Raw genomic sequence first — 18,073 nt, forward strand, 5'->3', positions numbered from 1 at the left:
AAAGCCTAAATATACAGTTTAATTGTAAAGAAAACACCATGTCATCATCATTCAGGGGAGAATGAAACATTGCCAACACTTCATAAGCCCCTCGGTAGCCCTCTCTGATTACAACCCTCTCCCTCTCCTGCAGAAATAACCATGATTCTGATTTTTGTAATAAATATGCCTTCTCTTTTCTTCATAGTTAATGATATCTGTATGCATTGATAAAAAGTGTAGTTAATAAATACATAGGATTATAAGGGAATACTATGAACAGCTGCATGCCAAAATATTGGGTAACTTAGATGAAACAGGCAAATTCTAGAAAGACACAAACTTCTGAAACTGATTCAAGAAGAAATCTAAAATCTGTAAAGAAGTAAAAACTTTTGTGTTTCAAAGGACACCATTAAGAAATTGAAAAGACGGCTGACAAAATAGGAAGAAATCTTTGCAAATCATGTGTCTGAAAAGATACTTGTATGTAGAATAATGAACTCCCTGGACTCAGTAATAAAAAGACAGATACAGGGTGCTGAGCACCCTTGACAGTGATTTGCCCAGGTTACTATGGCAACATATAGAGAGGACTCGGACTGGGGAAAGGGGGTGTTGAGTGGTAATCCTGGGGGAAAGAGAAGAAACATTTCCTAGGAGAGGTGATGCCTACGGTCAGTCTTTGAGAATAAGTAGGGTTATCCTGCAGAGGAGACAGAGGAAGGCATTCCAGGCAGAGGGACAGCATGTGCAAAGGCGTGGAAGGAACGGAATGAAGTATTTGCTTCTGCCTAACTGTAAGGTGTGACCTGTCCTGAGCACAAGAGATGTTTTGGGGCACGCCAAGTACAGCTCTTTCTCTACAACACCGTTACGGACTTCATTGACCAGCTTGTAAACCTGTCCTGCCTAGAACACAGGCTAGCCCTTATTCTCCGGTACAAGAATGAGAGCCTAAATTACTTAACTGGCCTGATGGAACAGCAAAAAGTTACTCCCAAAAGGCATGGTGGTTTTATAATGCACCTTTGGGAACCTTCTCTGTTGGACAGTTTATCTTTCCTTTTTGGAAATCAGAGATTGCAAGAAATCTTGTTTTTTAATGAACATCCTAGGAAAGTATATCATCACCCCTCAGCACTATGGGAAATGGAACCCAGGAGAATGTTTGCCCCAAAGCCAAGAGATAAGTCAAGAAGAGCTGAGGCTTAGGGCTGAGGACTCTGGAGAGAGAGAGATGGCTGGGGTCTATGCAATCTTCTGTTAGCCCTGTCTTGCAAATAACCAGTGTCGTATTTGAAAATAACTAGGAAAACGAATGACATAAATAGGAGATGGTGTGTGTGTGTGGGGGGGGGGGTGTCTGGGTGTGGGTGTATTGGGGAATTGTAGGGGACATATTTATCTGGATCTTTACAAGTTGGAAGTATGAGCACAGGCATTTTATTAGGAGGGTAATTCTACGTTTTTCTTAAGACTGCTAAAAAAGAAAAGGGTCATTTTATTTTGTAATTCTGTTTTATTTACCATCTGTCTGGGGTAGAGCTGTCCTTCCAATATCTGAAATAGATATTTTTCTTGCTTCCCAGCTTTGTGTGGTGTCCCTGGCATTATTTAGAACTCTCATCGGTTTACATTGTGAAGATGTAATGTTACAACTAATTCTAAGGTGAGTTGCCACCTTTTGTTCCCTTTAAAGGAAAGCTCTACACTATCGCTATTACATTTTTCTTTGGTAATATAAGTGAAGTAAGGGCCATGCCTCTAAGAAAGAAAATCATCGAGCAAATCAATTTAATTTCTGCATTATTTCCCAAGGTTAATTTTCGTTTGACTGTTACCAGTTTTTAGGGGGCCAAATGCATTATATTAGACATGTGCTCCTGGGAAGAATAAATGTTTGGAAACTTTCAGAAGTTTTATGAACGCTCTTCTGGTCCGTGGCTGCATGTCTTTCTCCTGAAGTACATTTTTAGGGGACTCGTTTTTGAAAACAACGTTTCTAAATATTAAATGCTGTTGATGTATAATTTCTATGACTCTTGCTTTAGAAATGGTACAGTGCTCACTGTCTGACCTGTGAGTATGTTTCAATTAAATTCAGTAAATATTTAATGAGTACTTTCTGTGTACAATTCAGAAGGGAATAAGGCATGGAGGGGACGAACTGGAAAGGACATACACGTATACAAGGCGGAAAAGGTGTGTCCTTCAGACGTCCAGGCGGGAAAGGTTTCATGAAGGGACTGGTATCTGAAGACAGGAGTCAAAGCGGACTGCTATTAAGACAACATCAGTTTGGTCATTTGGCAGGAAACTCAGGAACACCAAATCCTGCCTTGCCCCTGCCTCTGCTTCTCAGGGTTCCTGAGAGAAGCATCTCCTTTTATGAAGGAAGAGAGTTGGTGAGGGCTTGTGCTCCCTCACTCCCCTCTGGTGGTGTGGAAGGAAAAAGGAAAGAGCCAACCAGGTCCTCGGGCACACCCTCCACCTCTCCTTCCTTAGACCCTGTTTTTGACCCCTTCGTTCAGCGCAGTGCAAGAGGGACGAGACCTGGGCTGCCCCTGGTCCCCACTGGGGTTTAGACATGACGTGAGCAGAATTACCGAGGAGCTGGCATTCCAAGAGGATGCCCAGCATTCCCACAGAAGTGGCTGTGGAAAAGTAAGGGGGTGGTGACGTGCGATCTTGGGAACAGCGGCAGAGACATCCCCCAGGATCTCGTGAGAAACACACGTTCTTGGCCTTCTTCCAGATGTGCTGAATCAGAAACTCTGGTGGTGGGTGGGGCCTGGCAAGCTGTGCTTTAAACAAATTCTCCAGCGGATTCTGATGCGAGGCTAAGTTTGAGAACCACTGGTTTGAGGAAGGCTGCAGTGTAGACGTGGTGTCCCGCAAAAGGGAGCGATGCAGATACCACAGGGGGCTGGTGGGTGGAACGGCGGTGGCCTTACGGAGTCACTCTTTTATGGAAGAGTATCACCTATTAATTTTTTTAGTTTAAAGAGAGCTTTTGGACTTGTTAGGGGTTTAGATCAGGTCATCAGTAACTAATCTTAGGGCATTAGCAAAGAATAAATCCGCTCATAAAGAAACACCCTGGGAGTCTGGGGGAGCATTAGTTATCTGTCCTAAAAGGATTACATTTGCTTCCCATCAAGTCTCTACTGATGTAGCAGTGCATTAGCAGGGCCTGAAAGAAATCCATCAGAGCAACTCATTAGAGCCTTTTACTGCCCCAAACCAGACTGTGCCTCCAACAAGGGTAAATCCTGATTATATTTAAATGTTAGATCCTTTTTTTTTTTTTTTTTTTTTTTTTTGCGGTACGCGGGCCTCTCACTGCTGTGGCCTCTCCCGTTGCGGAGCACAGGCTCCGGACACACAGGCTCCGCGGCCATGGCTCGCGGGCCTAACTGCTCCGCGGCATGTGGGATCTTCCCAGACCAGGGCTCGAACCCGCGTCCCCTGCATCGGCAGGCGGACTCTCAACCACTGCGCCACCAGGGAAGCCCAGATGTTAGATTCTTGAATGCTGCTTCTTTGATGGCATGGATAGCAGCTGTCTTTTTCAGTGGACCTGGAAGCCTGGCCCGGCGTCCCAGCTCTGGGTCACCAGGGGAGACTGAACCCAGGGGGTGGACACTTCTGTTCAGTGGCCTTTGTCTACTCGTAGGGCGGTACTTGTTGTAAAAACCGTCCTCAGAGGTTGTACAGGTCAAAGCATCTTTTGAGACCCAGACCTGTGCCTTATGAAGGTGAAGAAATCAGCTCGTGATTGAAATACTTTGGCATCCAAGTCAGGGCTGTGACTTCCAGGGCGAGTAAGGACCCATCATTTCCCAGGAAAGCGCCTGAAGGGCACGTGCTCACAGGTTCTGAATGGAGTCATGGAAAGAGTGCTGGGCGTAACCGTGGGTCCTGCGCTCTGAGCCTGAGTTTCTTCTCTGCTTCCTTAATGAGGATGATGGTGAGACCGTAATAATAGTAGTTGTCCTTTATTTAATACTTCCTGTATTTCTAATTCTGTCGCGCTGCCTGGGGGAATCTGAGAAGAGTGAGTGGGGGGTGGGCAGATGCAGAGGTCAGAGGTCAGCACGCGGTAGACGCGCAGGAAGCCTCTGCTTCCTGGTCTCTGTCCTCTGAACTGCTGATCGCCCCCCACATTTAACAAGTGTTTTCAATTGTAGTAAAATACGCAGAACCTACAATTTACCATCTTAACCGTACAGTTCAGTGGTATTAAATGCATTCACAATATTGTACAACCGTTGCCACCATCCGTCTCCAGAACTGCTCTCACCTTGTAAAACAAACCCTCTGCACGCCTTAAACCCTAACTCCCCGTTTCTCCCTCCCCCAGCCCCTGGCAGCCACCATCCTACTTTCTGTCTCTGTGAATTTGACTGTTCTAGCTATCTCATGTAAGTCGCCTCATACAGTATTTGTCTTTTTGTGCCTGATTTATTTCACTTAGCACAGTGTCTGCAAGGTTCATTCATATTGCAGCAGGTGTCAGAATTCCCTTCCTTTTTAAGGCTGAATAATGTTATGTTATTTATACTACATTTTGTTTACCCATTTATCTGCCGATGGACACTTTGAAATATTTATTTATTTATTTGGCTGTGCCGGATTTTAGTTGTGGCATGTGGAATCTTCGTTGTGGCATGCGGGATCTTTAGTTGCAGCATATGTGATCTAGTTCCCTGACCAGGGATCGAACCTAGCCCCCTGCATTGGGAGCGTGGGATCTTAGCCACTGGACCCTTGGATTGCTTACCATTTTGGCTGTTGTGAATAACACTGCTATGAACATGGGGGTACAAATATCTCTCTTCAAGACCCTGCTTTCACTTCTTTTGTGTATATATCCAGAAGTGGAATTGCTGGATCATATGGTTATTCTGTTTAAATTTTTTTGTTGTTTTCCATAACACCTGCACATTTTACATGCCCACCAACAGTGCACAGGGTTCCAGTTTCTCCACATCCTCTTCAGTACTTGTTACTTTCTTTCTGTTAAAATAAAAATGGCATTTTGATAATCAAGCAAAAATGACAGGCAGATTTGAAGAACCAACTGGGGTTTTTAGAAGTAAAAACTGTAATTATTAAAATGAAAAATTGAGTGTTTGGTATAAATAGCATTTAAGATACACATTAAGAGAGAATTAATGAACTAGAAGATCTATTGAAGAAGTTAGTACTAAATTTGCAGCAGAAAGACATAAGGAGATTTAAAAATATGAGAACAAGGCTATGAACAATGGTGGCTGGAGTGATGGGGTGTAATGAATCCAGTTAGGACCCCTTGACTTATTCTGGTTTTGGAATTTGCTATCCCATAAGGTTTTGGGGAGGATCAACTGTGGTGATGTCTGTGAAAATGTTTTGAAACACTGTAAAGCACTACACAAATTTCAGGGAGGGGAATTTTCTAGAATATACATTTTAAACTACAGTAGAACCCCCTTACCCATGGTTACACTTTCTGAGGTTTCAGTTACCCAGGGTCAAATGTGGTCCAAAAATATTAAATGGAAAATTCCAGAAATAAACAGTTCATAGGTTCTAAATTGTGCGCTGTTCTGAGTATTGTGATGGAATCTCACGCCGTCCCACGCAGGATCCCTAGCCATTGACATCGTCTGCCCCTGATATCCAGCCATCAACGTCCTCATGGCTCAGTGATCCAGGATCACCTTAAGTAGATGGTCCTCCTTTATATGTTAGAAGGTTGATAGCAGCCTGCCTCACAAGGCCTACATTGTCCACCTCACTTCATCTCATCCCATAGGCATTTTATCATCTCACATCATCACAAGAAGAAGGGTGAGTACAGCACAATAAGGTATTTTGAGAGACAGAGAGACCACATTCACATAACTTTTATTACAGTGTATTATTATAGTTGTTCTATTTTATGACTAGCTATTGTTGTGAATCTCTTACTGAGCCTAATCTATAACTTAAACTTTATCATAGGTATGTATGTATAGGAAAAAAAACATAGTATATATATAGGGCTCAGTACTATCCGTGGTTTCAGGCATCACTGGAGGTCTTGGAATGTATCTTCCACAGATAAGGGCGGGGGGTTACTGTAATGAAAACAATGTCTTTTCTGATTTAGAATCTGTACCAAATGCAAGGACAATGAAAAATCCTTATTTTTCTAGTCATTTAAACTTTAAGGGACCTAAAAAATAGATTTATAACCTGTCCTTTTTGTTGTTGCCACTGTAGTCATTCGAATATACATGACAAACTTGTAGATCTGAGAGGCAATAGAGCAGTGAAGATTATGTGAATCTTTTTAATGAAGTTATTTGTTCCATGCTAAATAAACTGCATCAATTTTTGTTGCAACCCAAATACTCTTAATTATTGACATTTCAAAGTGATAATCCATTTGTAACTGATCTGTTTATTTCCTTTAGCAAAATATTAGAAAAGTAAGTTGAAATAAGGTCCCCCAAAAGAGAGGCTATTTAAGGGAGCAGGAAATCCAAGGAGAAATTGCCCACCTCCAGGGATGTGACCTATGATAGTCCTAAGGCAGGCAGGAAATGCTGACAAGCAGTGAAGTGACAGATCAACTGCATGTTCTTGGCACTTCCCAGTTTAGGCAACATTTAATTGCTTAATACCCTGAATGCCATTTCTGAATATTCTGGTTGGGGTGTTTCTTTCAGGAGTGCTGGTCATTTGTCAGGTTTATGAACTGCTTCGCCCGTTGTGTTCAGATAGAGGCTGTTTTGCTCGAAGAGAAGCTGCCTGTTGTTCTCTTCAGGAACATTCGCATCTTACGTGGGCATTGGGTGTCTGGAGGAGAAGGGAGAAAAAATGCCAGTCTAGGGTAAGATGAACAGGAGAAACACAGCCAGAATGCCTCTGAAAAACAAACGAGCTTTTTGAAATTCACTAACGTTGCTTTTAAGATTTTTACCTGTTGGTATATTACTGAGGTTATCGTCATCTCTTAAGAAACACCTTGCTTACTTCATCATACTTCACTGCTTTGTTTTGTTTGTTTTTATTGTCAGTGTAGCAGTAGGCAATGTGTGTCCTTTGTTATTGATTGGTTATCACTGAATTGTTTCAGAAGTGATGGTGATTTATTTTAATGAGTAATATCCAATAAAATAGAAAATGGACCCAGGGTTGCAGAGGGTTGGGGAAATAATGAAAAAAAGGAGGACAATGTGGGGAATATATTTTTCCTGCTGTACTGGGATGGCTTTGAGTAATCTGAGCCTCTAAAGCCATTTATTAGTCTCTGATTATATTTACTGCTTCCTGAATTTAAATAAAATCCCACCCTAGGCAAATATAGTTGAAATGGAGAGATAGTTTGATGACAGACATCTGTACTAAATTCCTAAGTGATTTTTCTGCTATCGACAGCCACTTTATTATTTTTTTATTGGAATATAATTGCTTTACAATGTTGTGTTAGTTTCTGCTGTACAATGAAGTGAATCAGCTATATGTATACATATGTCCCCTCTCTCTTGGACTGACCTCCCCCTGCCCCCCATCCCACCCATCTAGCTCATCACAGAGCACCGAGCTGAGCTCCCTGTGCTATACCACAGGTTCCCACTAGCTATCTGTTTTGTTTTTTTTGTTTTTTTTTTTTTGCGGTACGCGGGCCTCTCACTGTTGTGGCCTCTCCCGTTGCGGAGCACAGGCTCCGGACATGCAGGCTCAGCGGCCATGGCTCACGGTCCCAGCCGCTCCGCGGCATGTGGGATCTTCCCGGACCGGGGCATGAACCCGTGTCCCCTGCATCGGCAGGCGGACTCTCAACCACTGCGCCACCAGGGAAACCCTAGCTATCTGTTTTATACATGGTGGTGTATTTGATGTTTGACGCTTGGGGAGCTTCTGACTTTATTCTGTTTGTCATCTTTCTGTGTAAATGACGGAGAGACAGAGGGTCAGTGTACAGTTTTCCCACTCTTCCCACTGGGATAATCCTTCGTTTTAAAGGCACAGAAGTAGAAGTACTGCTTTGAATACAGGGGTGTTATTCATTTGAACTGACTCTCCTATTCCAATTTTATAGAACCTCCTCCTTCAACCTATGGGGGATCTCCCTTTATTTGATTTACTCAGAAGAAAGTTCTTAGTTTCTACTGAAAGCATGTATTTGCAGAGTTGCAAATTCCCAGTAACTCTTTATCCTAATATAATTTCAAGCTACCCACTGGTGATATTTGATAAATAGCTTTATTAGGTTTGATCCACTGTTCCATTTTGTTTTAGTGCTTCAAACAAAGAGTAGAAGTCTACATCTATCAACTTAAATCATGAAATATGCTTTGTTTGAGCTGTAAGCAGTCACTGAGTTCCTGCAGTATATAAAAGCATTGAAGCAGTTTGTTTCTTAAATAATTAATGATGAAAATAAGGATACAATAAATCCTGTATAGTTGCACATTGGCCTTTCTGTGTTGTTTTTCAACTTGCTATAATAGCAGTTACCCTGATTGTAATTTATATAACTTTAAAGAGGATCACACTGTTCCCTGTCTTACTTAGTTGCTTAGCTGAACACAGAACAGAGGCAATATAAAATTCTGTGTTCACGCACAAGCTGGGACGAGAAGGGGAAGGAGCCATATATCGTGGAAAATTATTTCCCTCAAAGTGTTTTTCTAGCCTTGAATTCATCTTATCTTCGTTACCCCTGTGAAGTAGGTAGGCAAGTCTGAGGGGAGGTGGTGTGCTGAATTTTTAGGCCAAAGACTGATATGAATACAAATTATTTACTAATTGTAGAACCTTGGGCACATCAGTTAATTGCTCTGAGATTCACTTTCCTCATCCGTTAAATGGGAATAATATCTGTGCTGCCTACCTCACAGCCATGTTGTGAGGGTCAAATGGAATGTATGTATTCACCATTTGTAAATGGTAAAGCACTCTATTCTTGTTTGTTAGTCCTTTTTCCTTTCTTGGAAGACCTACAGTCAGATGTTTTGGGTTACTGATCACTTATTTTCCTTACTGATTGACTAGCATTATTAAGAAGTAGTCCTATTTCATGTATTCTGTCAAAAAAAAATCAATGAAAACTTCTAGCTTTTTGCCCCCTTTTAAAAATAACTTTTTATTTTGGAATAATTTTAGATTTACAGAAAATTTGCACAGCCGGTATAGGGAGTTCCCTTTATCCAGCTTCCCCTTAACATCTTATATAACCATGGCACATTTACTAGGAAATTACCATTAATACAATAATATTAGCTATAGTACAGACTTTATTCAGATTTCGCCAGTTTTTCTACTAATGTATTTTTTTTTTTTGTCTCAGGGACCTGTTCTTGGGTACCTCATTGCATTTAGGCCCCTTTTAATTTTATTATGTTCCAGTTTTCTATTATGAAATATTTTAATATGTAGAAAATTTGAATGAATAGTATAATGAACACCCACGTATTCTGTATGTAGATTCAGTAATTGTTAACATTCTCCCACTTTTTAACTTATATGTATGCTGTATAAATAAAAAGTTTTTCTCAACCATGAAAAAAATAAAAATCCTATGTAATCTGAACTTCCCTGAGCCTCACTCGCCTGTGAGAGCAGAAGCGTTCACGTCAACAACCACAGGATGGGTTTTCCTCACTCTCACCCCTGCTCCTCATGTAAGACCTTGGCCCCCTGCAAAGCGTCAGCCATCACGTCTGGGGCGGGTCCCCAGGGAGGGGCCTTACGTGTGTTCATGATCAAGACAGTTGCTGCAGCATCATCTCTGCTGAGCCCCTTTGGCTGGTGCTGCGTCCCCTCTGTCCCTGCTGTGTCCCCGCCCCTCCTGAGAGTGCTGGGGACGGGGATGGCGCTCTGGTGCTGGAGCGGCGCTGTCCCCTTGAGTGTTCCAGGGGCCAGAGCTGCGCTGGCTTCAGACAGGTGGGAGAAGGCCTTTCTCCTCTGCCTCCCTCTTGGTCCACAAAGCATCTCTGCTCACACAGATCCTCGTGAAAAGAGCTCCTTCATCTTCTACCTACAGGATCTGTTTCTTCTGCAATAGGGCTCAGGTACAAGTCCCCAAAGCTGGGCTAAGGATTAGAACAGATCTGGCCCCTTCCCCACCCCCCGCCCCAATCTTTCCTTTTTGTTTTTAGAACCTTTGACTCCCATGCAACTGAACTTATGCAAATAGATGCCGCCACATCTTAGGGAGAGGGATTTAGGCTTGTGTGTGTGTGTGTGTGTGTGTGTGTGTGTGAGTGTGAGTGTGTGTTGTATGCCCATGAGTGCGGGGAGGGGAGACTGGGACCCCCTTCCCTGGCCACCTAGCTGAGGTTTAGGTTGAATGAGGCATGGTTTGATTTATTTTTTGAGAACAGAAGGTTAAGTGGCAAGTCTGCCATTTTATACCGTGGACGTTATTAGGACCCTAAGTGTAAACTGCTCTGAAGAGAATTAAGTCTCTTTTCCTCCTTGACTCAGGCACTTGCAGTGGCTCAGCCATTAATGCAAACATAGGTTTTCCTCTTCTGGACCACCAGGAGCTGTGGGAGGCGGCTTAATGTTTACTGGCCTCAAGCCATGCCCTGGAAGTGGTACTTTTATCTTTTTCACTGAATCCGTCATCGCAGCTTGTTTTCCTCTGTACTGCGTCTCTCTCAAAAGCTAAATACAGAAATAAGAACATTCTGGTTTATTGAAGATTGTGGTTGTTCGCCTACGGGCTCGGGGTCTCTGGAGTCGGCTCCTGCACAAACGTGGGACACTCGGCTCTGGCCGTGAGGCCTCCATCCCATTTGTGCCATCTTTGTTTAAATAAACAGTATGGTCTGTCTCCCTGTTAGGAAAGGAAGCCATTTCAACACACTTTATTCTACCCACACAGCCCGCTGGTGTGCTCCAAGTGTGTCAGAAACGATTGCCCAGGTTTTCTCCTCTCCAGGTTCATAATGATCCTGAGATGCTTTGCTCACCACCCAAAAGGGTTCTGTGTGAAACTGGGCCTGGTGAGTCCTTGGCCACTGTAATGTTGTGATTTATAAGGAGAAATATATATTTGGTCTTTGCCCTTTTACTTTTGAGTCCCATCCCCCTGATATCCAGAGAGGGGAGAGGGTTGAATTAAGCGCTAATGGCCAGTGATTCAGTCAACCATGACTATATAATGAAACCTCCATAAAGCCCCGCAACGGTCGGGTTTGGAGAGCCTCTGGGTTGGTGAACGCTGGGAGAGAGGCAGCCTGGAGAGAGCATGGAAGCTCCACGCCCTTTCCCCACCCTTGCCCCGTGCATCTCTGCATCTGGCTGTTCCTGAGTTACAGCCTTTCGTAATAAACCAGCGACCTGGTAAGTAAAATGTCTCTGAGTTCCGTGAGCCGCTCTAGCAAATTAATCGAACCCACGGAGGGGGGTCGTTGGCACCTCTGATGTATAGCCGGTTAGTCGGAAGCACAGGTGACAGCCTGGACTTGTGAGTGGCGTCTGACGTGTGTGTGTGTGTTGGGGGTGTCGGGGGAAGCCTTGTAGGACCGAACCCTTAACCTGTGGGGTGCGCTGCCGTCTCCGGCTAGACAGCGTCAGGCCTGAGCAGAACTGAAGGACACCTTCATGTCTGGACCATTGGTTGCTTGGTGGGGTGGGCACTTCCTGCCCCTGCCTGACACACACCCACCCTTTGGAACTGGTGATGGCACACGTGTAGCACAATGTGTTCTCGTGATCACCCGCGAGAATATGAGAGGAGGTTAGCACCACGACGGGCCCCTTTGCCTTTTTGTGCAACTGCGGTCAGTGAGTACCGACTCTGAGCCAGGGTTTCCGGGATCATGAGACAAAACTCTTGAAGGAGGTGCGTGCTCTGATAGCACATTATGTTGAGAAGGCAGACCCCGAAATGACTGTGATTCCAGTAATAGTGCCTTAGTAGAAAGCTGTGAGCATAGTGGAGGGAGAGGGTAGTTCCATCTTGGAGTAGGAAGCCCAGAAGCCTTCCCGGAGAAGAGGACACTGAAGCCAGACTCTGCAGGATGACAAGGCATTTGTCAGGCGGGGGGAGGGGAAAGCACCTCGCAGGGGACGGTTAGGGTAGGTGCAAAGGCCCGGAGGCACAGAGGGAGAGCGGATCCATTAGAAGATGGGGAAGTCTGTGGAGGTTAAACTGTGAAGGCCCTTAAATCCGCGTCAGAAGAAAGAAGCCCTTGACAAGTTTTAAGCACGGGAGTGAGCCCCGGGGGCTGGTGGGATGGCTGGAGTGAGAGTGGGGAGAGAATGAGCCACCCTGGCTGTGACTGGTCCCGATCGTGGCTTAGGTGGTGGCGGACTGGGAACGGACCTGCAGACACTGAACGCTGGCCCTTTTTGGCTTTCCAGGTATCTGATCCCTTGCAATCACATGATGCTGAGTCAGAGGTGGGCTGTGAAGGAGAGAGACTGTTACTCTGTTTCTGCGGCCAAGCTGCTCGCCCTGACCCCCGTCTGCTGCTCCAGCGGGATCACCCTGACGCTTGGGAACCAAGAGAGGGATTATATTCTCTGGTCAAAGTGCACGCATGATAGTCCAGGTAGGAGTGTTACCGACCTGGGTCCTTGATTCTTTAATCAATAGAAATTGAAGAGAGGCCAGGTGAGAAATTCAGGCAAGGCCTTATGGGGACTCGTGTTACAGCCCGAGGGAGGGAAAACAAGAAACAGCTTCCCTTGCTTTGCTCCCCAAGGTGGGGCGAGCTGGTCCCTTAAGTGGGGTGGGGGCGGTGCGAATTGGTGAAATATAGGGCCCTGCTTTTGCCCCTGACACCTCAGAAGTGGCAGTTGGGTTTTGGCCTTTTTGTATCTTCTTGTTCATAGTTTGCCCCAACTGTGAAGGCGCACAGTTATTTTTAGTCCCTTATAGTTTCTTTGTATTCTGTTGCTGGAGGAGCCAAAGAGATGTTTGTCCAGGTCCAGGCACTGCAGCGAAGGGTCCCAGGTCCCAGCCTGTCAGGGGAGGACCTCTCGAGTGGTCATCTTTAAACAAAAGGATCTCCTTGGATGTGTCTGTCTCTAGGTAGACAGGGAATGATGCAGTGAGTCCCATTTCTTTTATGACTGACTACCTGGGGGTCCTTTTCTGCTTTGTAAAGAGTACTGGATATTTGGGAATCAGTGTTCCTTGACGTGCCCAGCTCTTACCTACTCAGTGTTCCCAGACCTTTATTTTAACTAGGCTTCCTAGCGCCATCCTCGGAGTCCAGTGTGAATAGTGTACCCGTGTGTCTTTTTAAACAACATGGGGCTGCGGGTGTGGAGGGTGGCTATAGCTAAGACAGAATTAGCCCCTATGTTAATTTCCAAAGGGACCCATTTGTGGATGCTTTTGCCTGCCAATGATATATCATTCTAAAATGTGAAATATCTGATATGGCAAGAGTATATGATCCATTTGATTGACATCATGAGGGGTTTTTCATAAATACTTACTGTCCCAGAAGTCACAGTACCCTCTGGTGTTTGCCAGCCACAGCCGATCTTGTACAAGTAAAATTTAAATGGCCCCCCGGTGTCAACTGCGGCCCTCCCTCTGGCAAGCAGCAAAGGGGCGTGTGTGTGTCTTTGGTGGTCAGAAGGCTGCTTCAGCTCAGGAGGGGTCTGCCTATCCTGTGACCACTAGGACATGGTCCCGGCCTCGTGCTGACTTCCGTGTTTCCAATCTATATTCTGATATCCCCCAAAACAGTGTCATTCTGTCTGCCCAGCTCTAGTCCTCTTCGATAAAAAGTATTTTGTCTAAGAGCTGGGCTACTTGACTAAGAAAATATCAGCATATTTGGTATAAATGTAATTCTTAGAAATTAAGGTTGTCTTACTGATTCTTAGTTTTTAAATAAAGATACAGTGTATCGTGGAAATTAATACTTTACGTGGCAGTGTAACAAGCTGTACTTTCAGTATATTTTCCTGTTAGGTAAACTAGTATGCATATCTTATATTTTCCTACCCAACTGTCATTTTTAAAAGCGTATTTAAAAATTGATGTCTTTTTTGTTTACTAAAAAAGTTGTTTTAAGAATGAGTCTGTGGCTGACCTTTCTGCAGAATTCAAATTTCAGGTTAAATGTATGATGATTGAGTACCTGCAACTCGCCACATTCTTTCCCTGTGTTATCACATTTAATCCTTTGAAGACAGCATTACCATTTTATAGATGAAGAAATAGACTCAGAGTGAGGGATTGACTTAGTTAAGGTTACACAGAGGACACAGGTCCTCTGATTCCAAATTCCATTTCTTTCCGCTCTCCTCTCTCTGAGGTTGCCTTACGGTGGCTAAGTGCCCTGATGGATAGGGGGTTACACAGGTAGGTAGGTGGGTAGATAGATAATGTGATTTTTGTGCAGTAGTTAAGAGCTAGGATTCTAAATATCAGCTGTGCTCCCTCCTTGGGCAAACTACTTGATCTTTCTAAGATTTTTTCCTCATCTGCTTTCCTCAAAGGGTTGTTCCAAGGATAAGTGATATAGGACATACAAAGCTGTTAGAAAACTACCTAGTATGTAGTAAGTGCTAAATAAATATTATCAGTAGTCGAAGTGGATAAGAGGTAAACTTTTAAAAACAGAGCTGTAAAAAATGGATTATGTCCACCCTAACGACGTGAAAATGTGTATTCTTAAAAGGTTCACTTGTGGCCCAGTCAGGTAGAGATTTAGACAATGAATAGGGTTGAAAGGTGTGGCATCGAACGAAAAAAGGAGAGAGGTTGACGTAAGACAGCTTTTGCTTGACTTCTGGCTCTGCCACTGACTCGTTGGGTGATCATTGTCTCTGAGTCTAAATTTCTTCATCAGTAAATGGAGAAAATAGTATCTCCACGTAGGGTTGTTGTGAGGATTAAATTAGATAGCACTGACTGAGAAAGCACCTGCCATGTAGTAGATGTTTAAGAAATGGTAGAGTTTGTGTTTTCCCTTGTCTGAGTTCTTTTTTTTTTTTCCCTAAAGGAAAATGTAAACTTAAATGCAGATGTTTTCATACCTATTTCAGTTACACGGTTGAGAGCTTTTAACATCAAAGGTAGTCAGGGTATCATTCTTAGGTTAAAAGGGCTATTTTGGGAGTGAATATGACTTTATCTTAAGTCACTGTTTGGTACATATAATTCCCAATAATTCCCAGGAAGGCAGAATGAATTAACAGCCTTTTCGAAAAACCCAGGGTTTTCTAGAGAAAATCTGTTTCCCAAATCCATGGATTATGTAGGCTTTCCACTTTAGAGTCAAAGTAAAAATCTTCTTAATTGCCTACCCAGTGGCAGGTACTACATTGGATATATTACCTAACTTAATCCTCCTGTTACTGACCAGGGTTCTTGGCCTTCCCCAATCAATAGAAGTTGACTAGAGGCCAGACAAGAAATTCAGGCGAGGCTTTATTGGGTCCCCTGCTGGAGCATGGGCGGGGCGAGAGCAAAGAACAGGTTCCCTTGCTGGCTCCCTGAGTGGGGGCCGAGCTGGCTCCTTATATGGGGTGAGGGTACGGGTGGGTCCAGGGGTCAGTCAGGAGGGCTGGCTTAGGTGTTTCGCCCACTCCTTAGGTGGTGTTGAGTGCAGGGGGCATGCGCAGTGCCCTGCTTTTGCTCCAGGCTCTTCAAAAGTGGCAGTTGGGTTTTTTGCTCTCTTTGTATATTTTGGGTCCAGAATTTGCCCCAACTGCGTATGCACGCAGTTAGTTTTAGTCCCATACAGTTTCTTTGTATTTTGTTGCTTGAGGAGAGGTGTGTCCAGGTGCAAGCATTGCAGCACTGCAGCAAAGGGTCCCAGGTCCCAGCCTGTCTCACTCGCAAAATCTTGAGAGGTTGCCTTCATTAGCTCACGTTTCTCTAAAGACTGATACCAAGTAACAGACTTCTGTTGGTGATGGCCGGTATCTGACCAGCCAGATTGGCTTTGTATCTTCTATGAGGATAGAGTTTCTATTCTTATTTTTCCCTATTAAAATCTCACTTTTTTTTATTGTTTGGAAATCATTTCATCAGAAATTATTAGAACCAAAGTAGCTGGTGGGACAAAGCCTTGGCAGCTGGATGAGTTGCATTCCTATCCATTGCCTGTGTCCCCCTGCCCAGTTCTGACTTGTGTGTCTCCCGGGGCAGGGCCCTCAGAGCAGCCGCCCCCCGAGGCGTTCTCACCTTCGGCCTGCATCGTGGAGTACGGCAAAGCCTTGGACATCAGCTACCTGCAGTACCTCTGGGAGGCCCACACCAACATCCTCCGCTGCATACGGGATTGCCACGTGTGGTCCGCCCTATACGATGGAGACTCCCCCGACCCCGAGGCGCTTTGCCCGGCTCTGCTGGGCCCGCCCGAGGAGAGGGCTCCCAGCGCCACCTACCCTGTGCTCGGGCTCCCGCAGCCGGTCCCCGGGACGACGGGGCCCCAGCTGGCTCCCGGAAAGGAGAAGAGCCACACGGAGCTGGAGTGGGACGACAGCTACGATACCGGGATCTCCTCGGGGGTGGGTGGGGGCTGCCCTGGGCCCTATGAGGATGCAGGGAGCTCGGGCCCCCCGGCCCCCGTGGATCCTCCCAGACACATCAAGGAGATGAAGAAGAACGCCATCCTGCTCTTCAAAGGGGCCTACATCGAAGAGTCTGACTTCCAGGATGACGTGATGGTGTACCGGTTGTGTGCTGAGAAGGATGCTGAGGACACCAGCGGTTCACGGGAGGACGCCGCGAGGCCCCCAACCCAAGCCCAGACCCAGGCCCAGGGTCCCCCCGTGAGCAACGGCCCCCTGCCCGGCCCTCAGTCAGAGACAGATTCAGAGGAGGGACATGGTAGGCACGATTCGGACGTGTTTCACGGTGTGTCCAAGGAACCAGAAGGAGAGAACGAGCCTGAAGTCGCCCTAGAATCAAGCCCCGAGGTAGCGGCCCCCAACCCCGGGGCAGAGCGCGGTGCACGCCGGACAGTGACTGACCCTGAGGGTGACGATTTCATCGCCCAGTACGACCAAATCATGAGAGACCTGGATCCCAGCACCGAGGGCTTGATGGAGCAGAATGTCTCCCCGCCGGATCCGTTGCTTCTTACAAAGGAGCCGGAAGAGGAGGAAGAGGAGGGCAAAGGAGAGGAGGAGGAGGGGAGGAAGGAACCAGAAGGGGAGGAGGACGACTCTGACTCCTTCATAGCCGAGGCTCCTGCCGCAGAGACCCAGCCGTCCCCCTTCGGAGCGAGAGATGAGGCTGCCTTTGCCAGTCGCCGTCCCGCGAGGACTCAGAGCACCCCATTCACAGGTGATGTGACGCTCTTAGATTGCTTTGTGGTTTCTGCTTTTGAAAGCGCTTGTACGTATGGCACCCGGAGAGTGAGGTAGGTGCAGGTAAGGAGCGTTATCAGCTTACCTACCAGAGGGGTGGGATATTTTTGTAAGCAGCAGGGAGGGGTGGTTTTATTTTTATCTTATTCTGTCGTTTGTTTTTTTTTTTCTCCAGCAAATGAGAGGCTAAATTTTTGCCATTGAGTAACTTCCCTTGATATGCCTTTGATAAAGTAGTAGAACTGACTAAACCACACAAGAAATCCAGTCTCATTATTTAATAGCCTCATTTCCTCTAGCCTAATTTATTTTTCTCCTTAGCATTTGCTTTTATGTGTATTTAAAAAAAAATATTTACAGTTTCCCCCACTGGCATGTGTGCTTCCTGAGGGCACAGATGTTGGCTTGTTCTCTGCTCTATCCCTGGTGCTGAACAGTGCAGAGAGCACATAGTAGGTACTCAGAATACCCCTTGAATCAACGTGGCTGTGTACACACAGCAGAGGCCATTGGGGCCAGTCGTGCCTTTGCCTGGGCCTGGGGGCTCATTTCAGTTAATCACAAAATCTTCATCCAAAAATAAGTAGAGTAGACCCACATAAACTCATCACTGTGCTAAAGACTGGCTGTGTTCCACTGGTAAACCCCTAACAGCAGGTAGAAATGGAGGACGAGGCAAAGGGGTAGGATGGGGTATCAGGTAAGTGGATTGAGATTAGGAATTATGATAGAATTATTATCCTTAAATTATTACCCAAGTAAAATTGTTACTGAACTCAGGTTTGGCTGCTCGCTGCTTCAAAGCCAATACTTGTCG

At 45.3% G+C, this 18,073-nt stretch overlaps 1 protein-coding gene across 1 annotated transcript in view; it reads left to right on the forward strand.

Moving 5' to 3' along the window:
* FHIP1A (FHF complex subunit HOOK interacting protein 1A) overlaps positions 1 to 18,073 on the forward strand; it is a 100,742-nt gene that overhangs the window by 70,417 nt on the left and 12,252 nt on the right. Inside the window, exons 6-8 of the mRNA XM_060095220.1 lie at positions 1,572 to 1,651; positions 12,334 to 12,524; positions 16,091 to 17,233. Coding sequence (XP_059951203.1) covers positions 1,572 to 1,651; positions 12,334 to 12,524; positions 16,091 to 17,233 — 1,414 coding nt within the window. The remainder of the gene's footprint in view (positions 1 to 1,571; positions 1,652 to 12,333; positions 12,525 to 16,090; positions 17,234 to 18,073) is intronic.

Source organism: Mesoplodon densirostris, chromosome 1 (genome assembly GCF_025265405.1).
Source record: "Mesoplodon densirostris isolate mMesDen1 chromosome 1, mMesDen1 primary haplotype, whole genome shotgun sequence".
Classification (NCBI taxonomy): domain Eukaryota; kingdom Metazoa; phylum Chordata; class Mammalia; order Artiodactyla; family Ziphiidae; genus Mesoplodon; species Mesoplodon densirostris.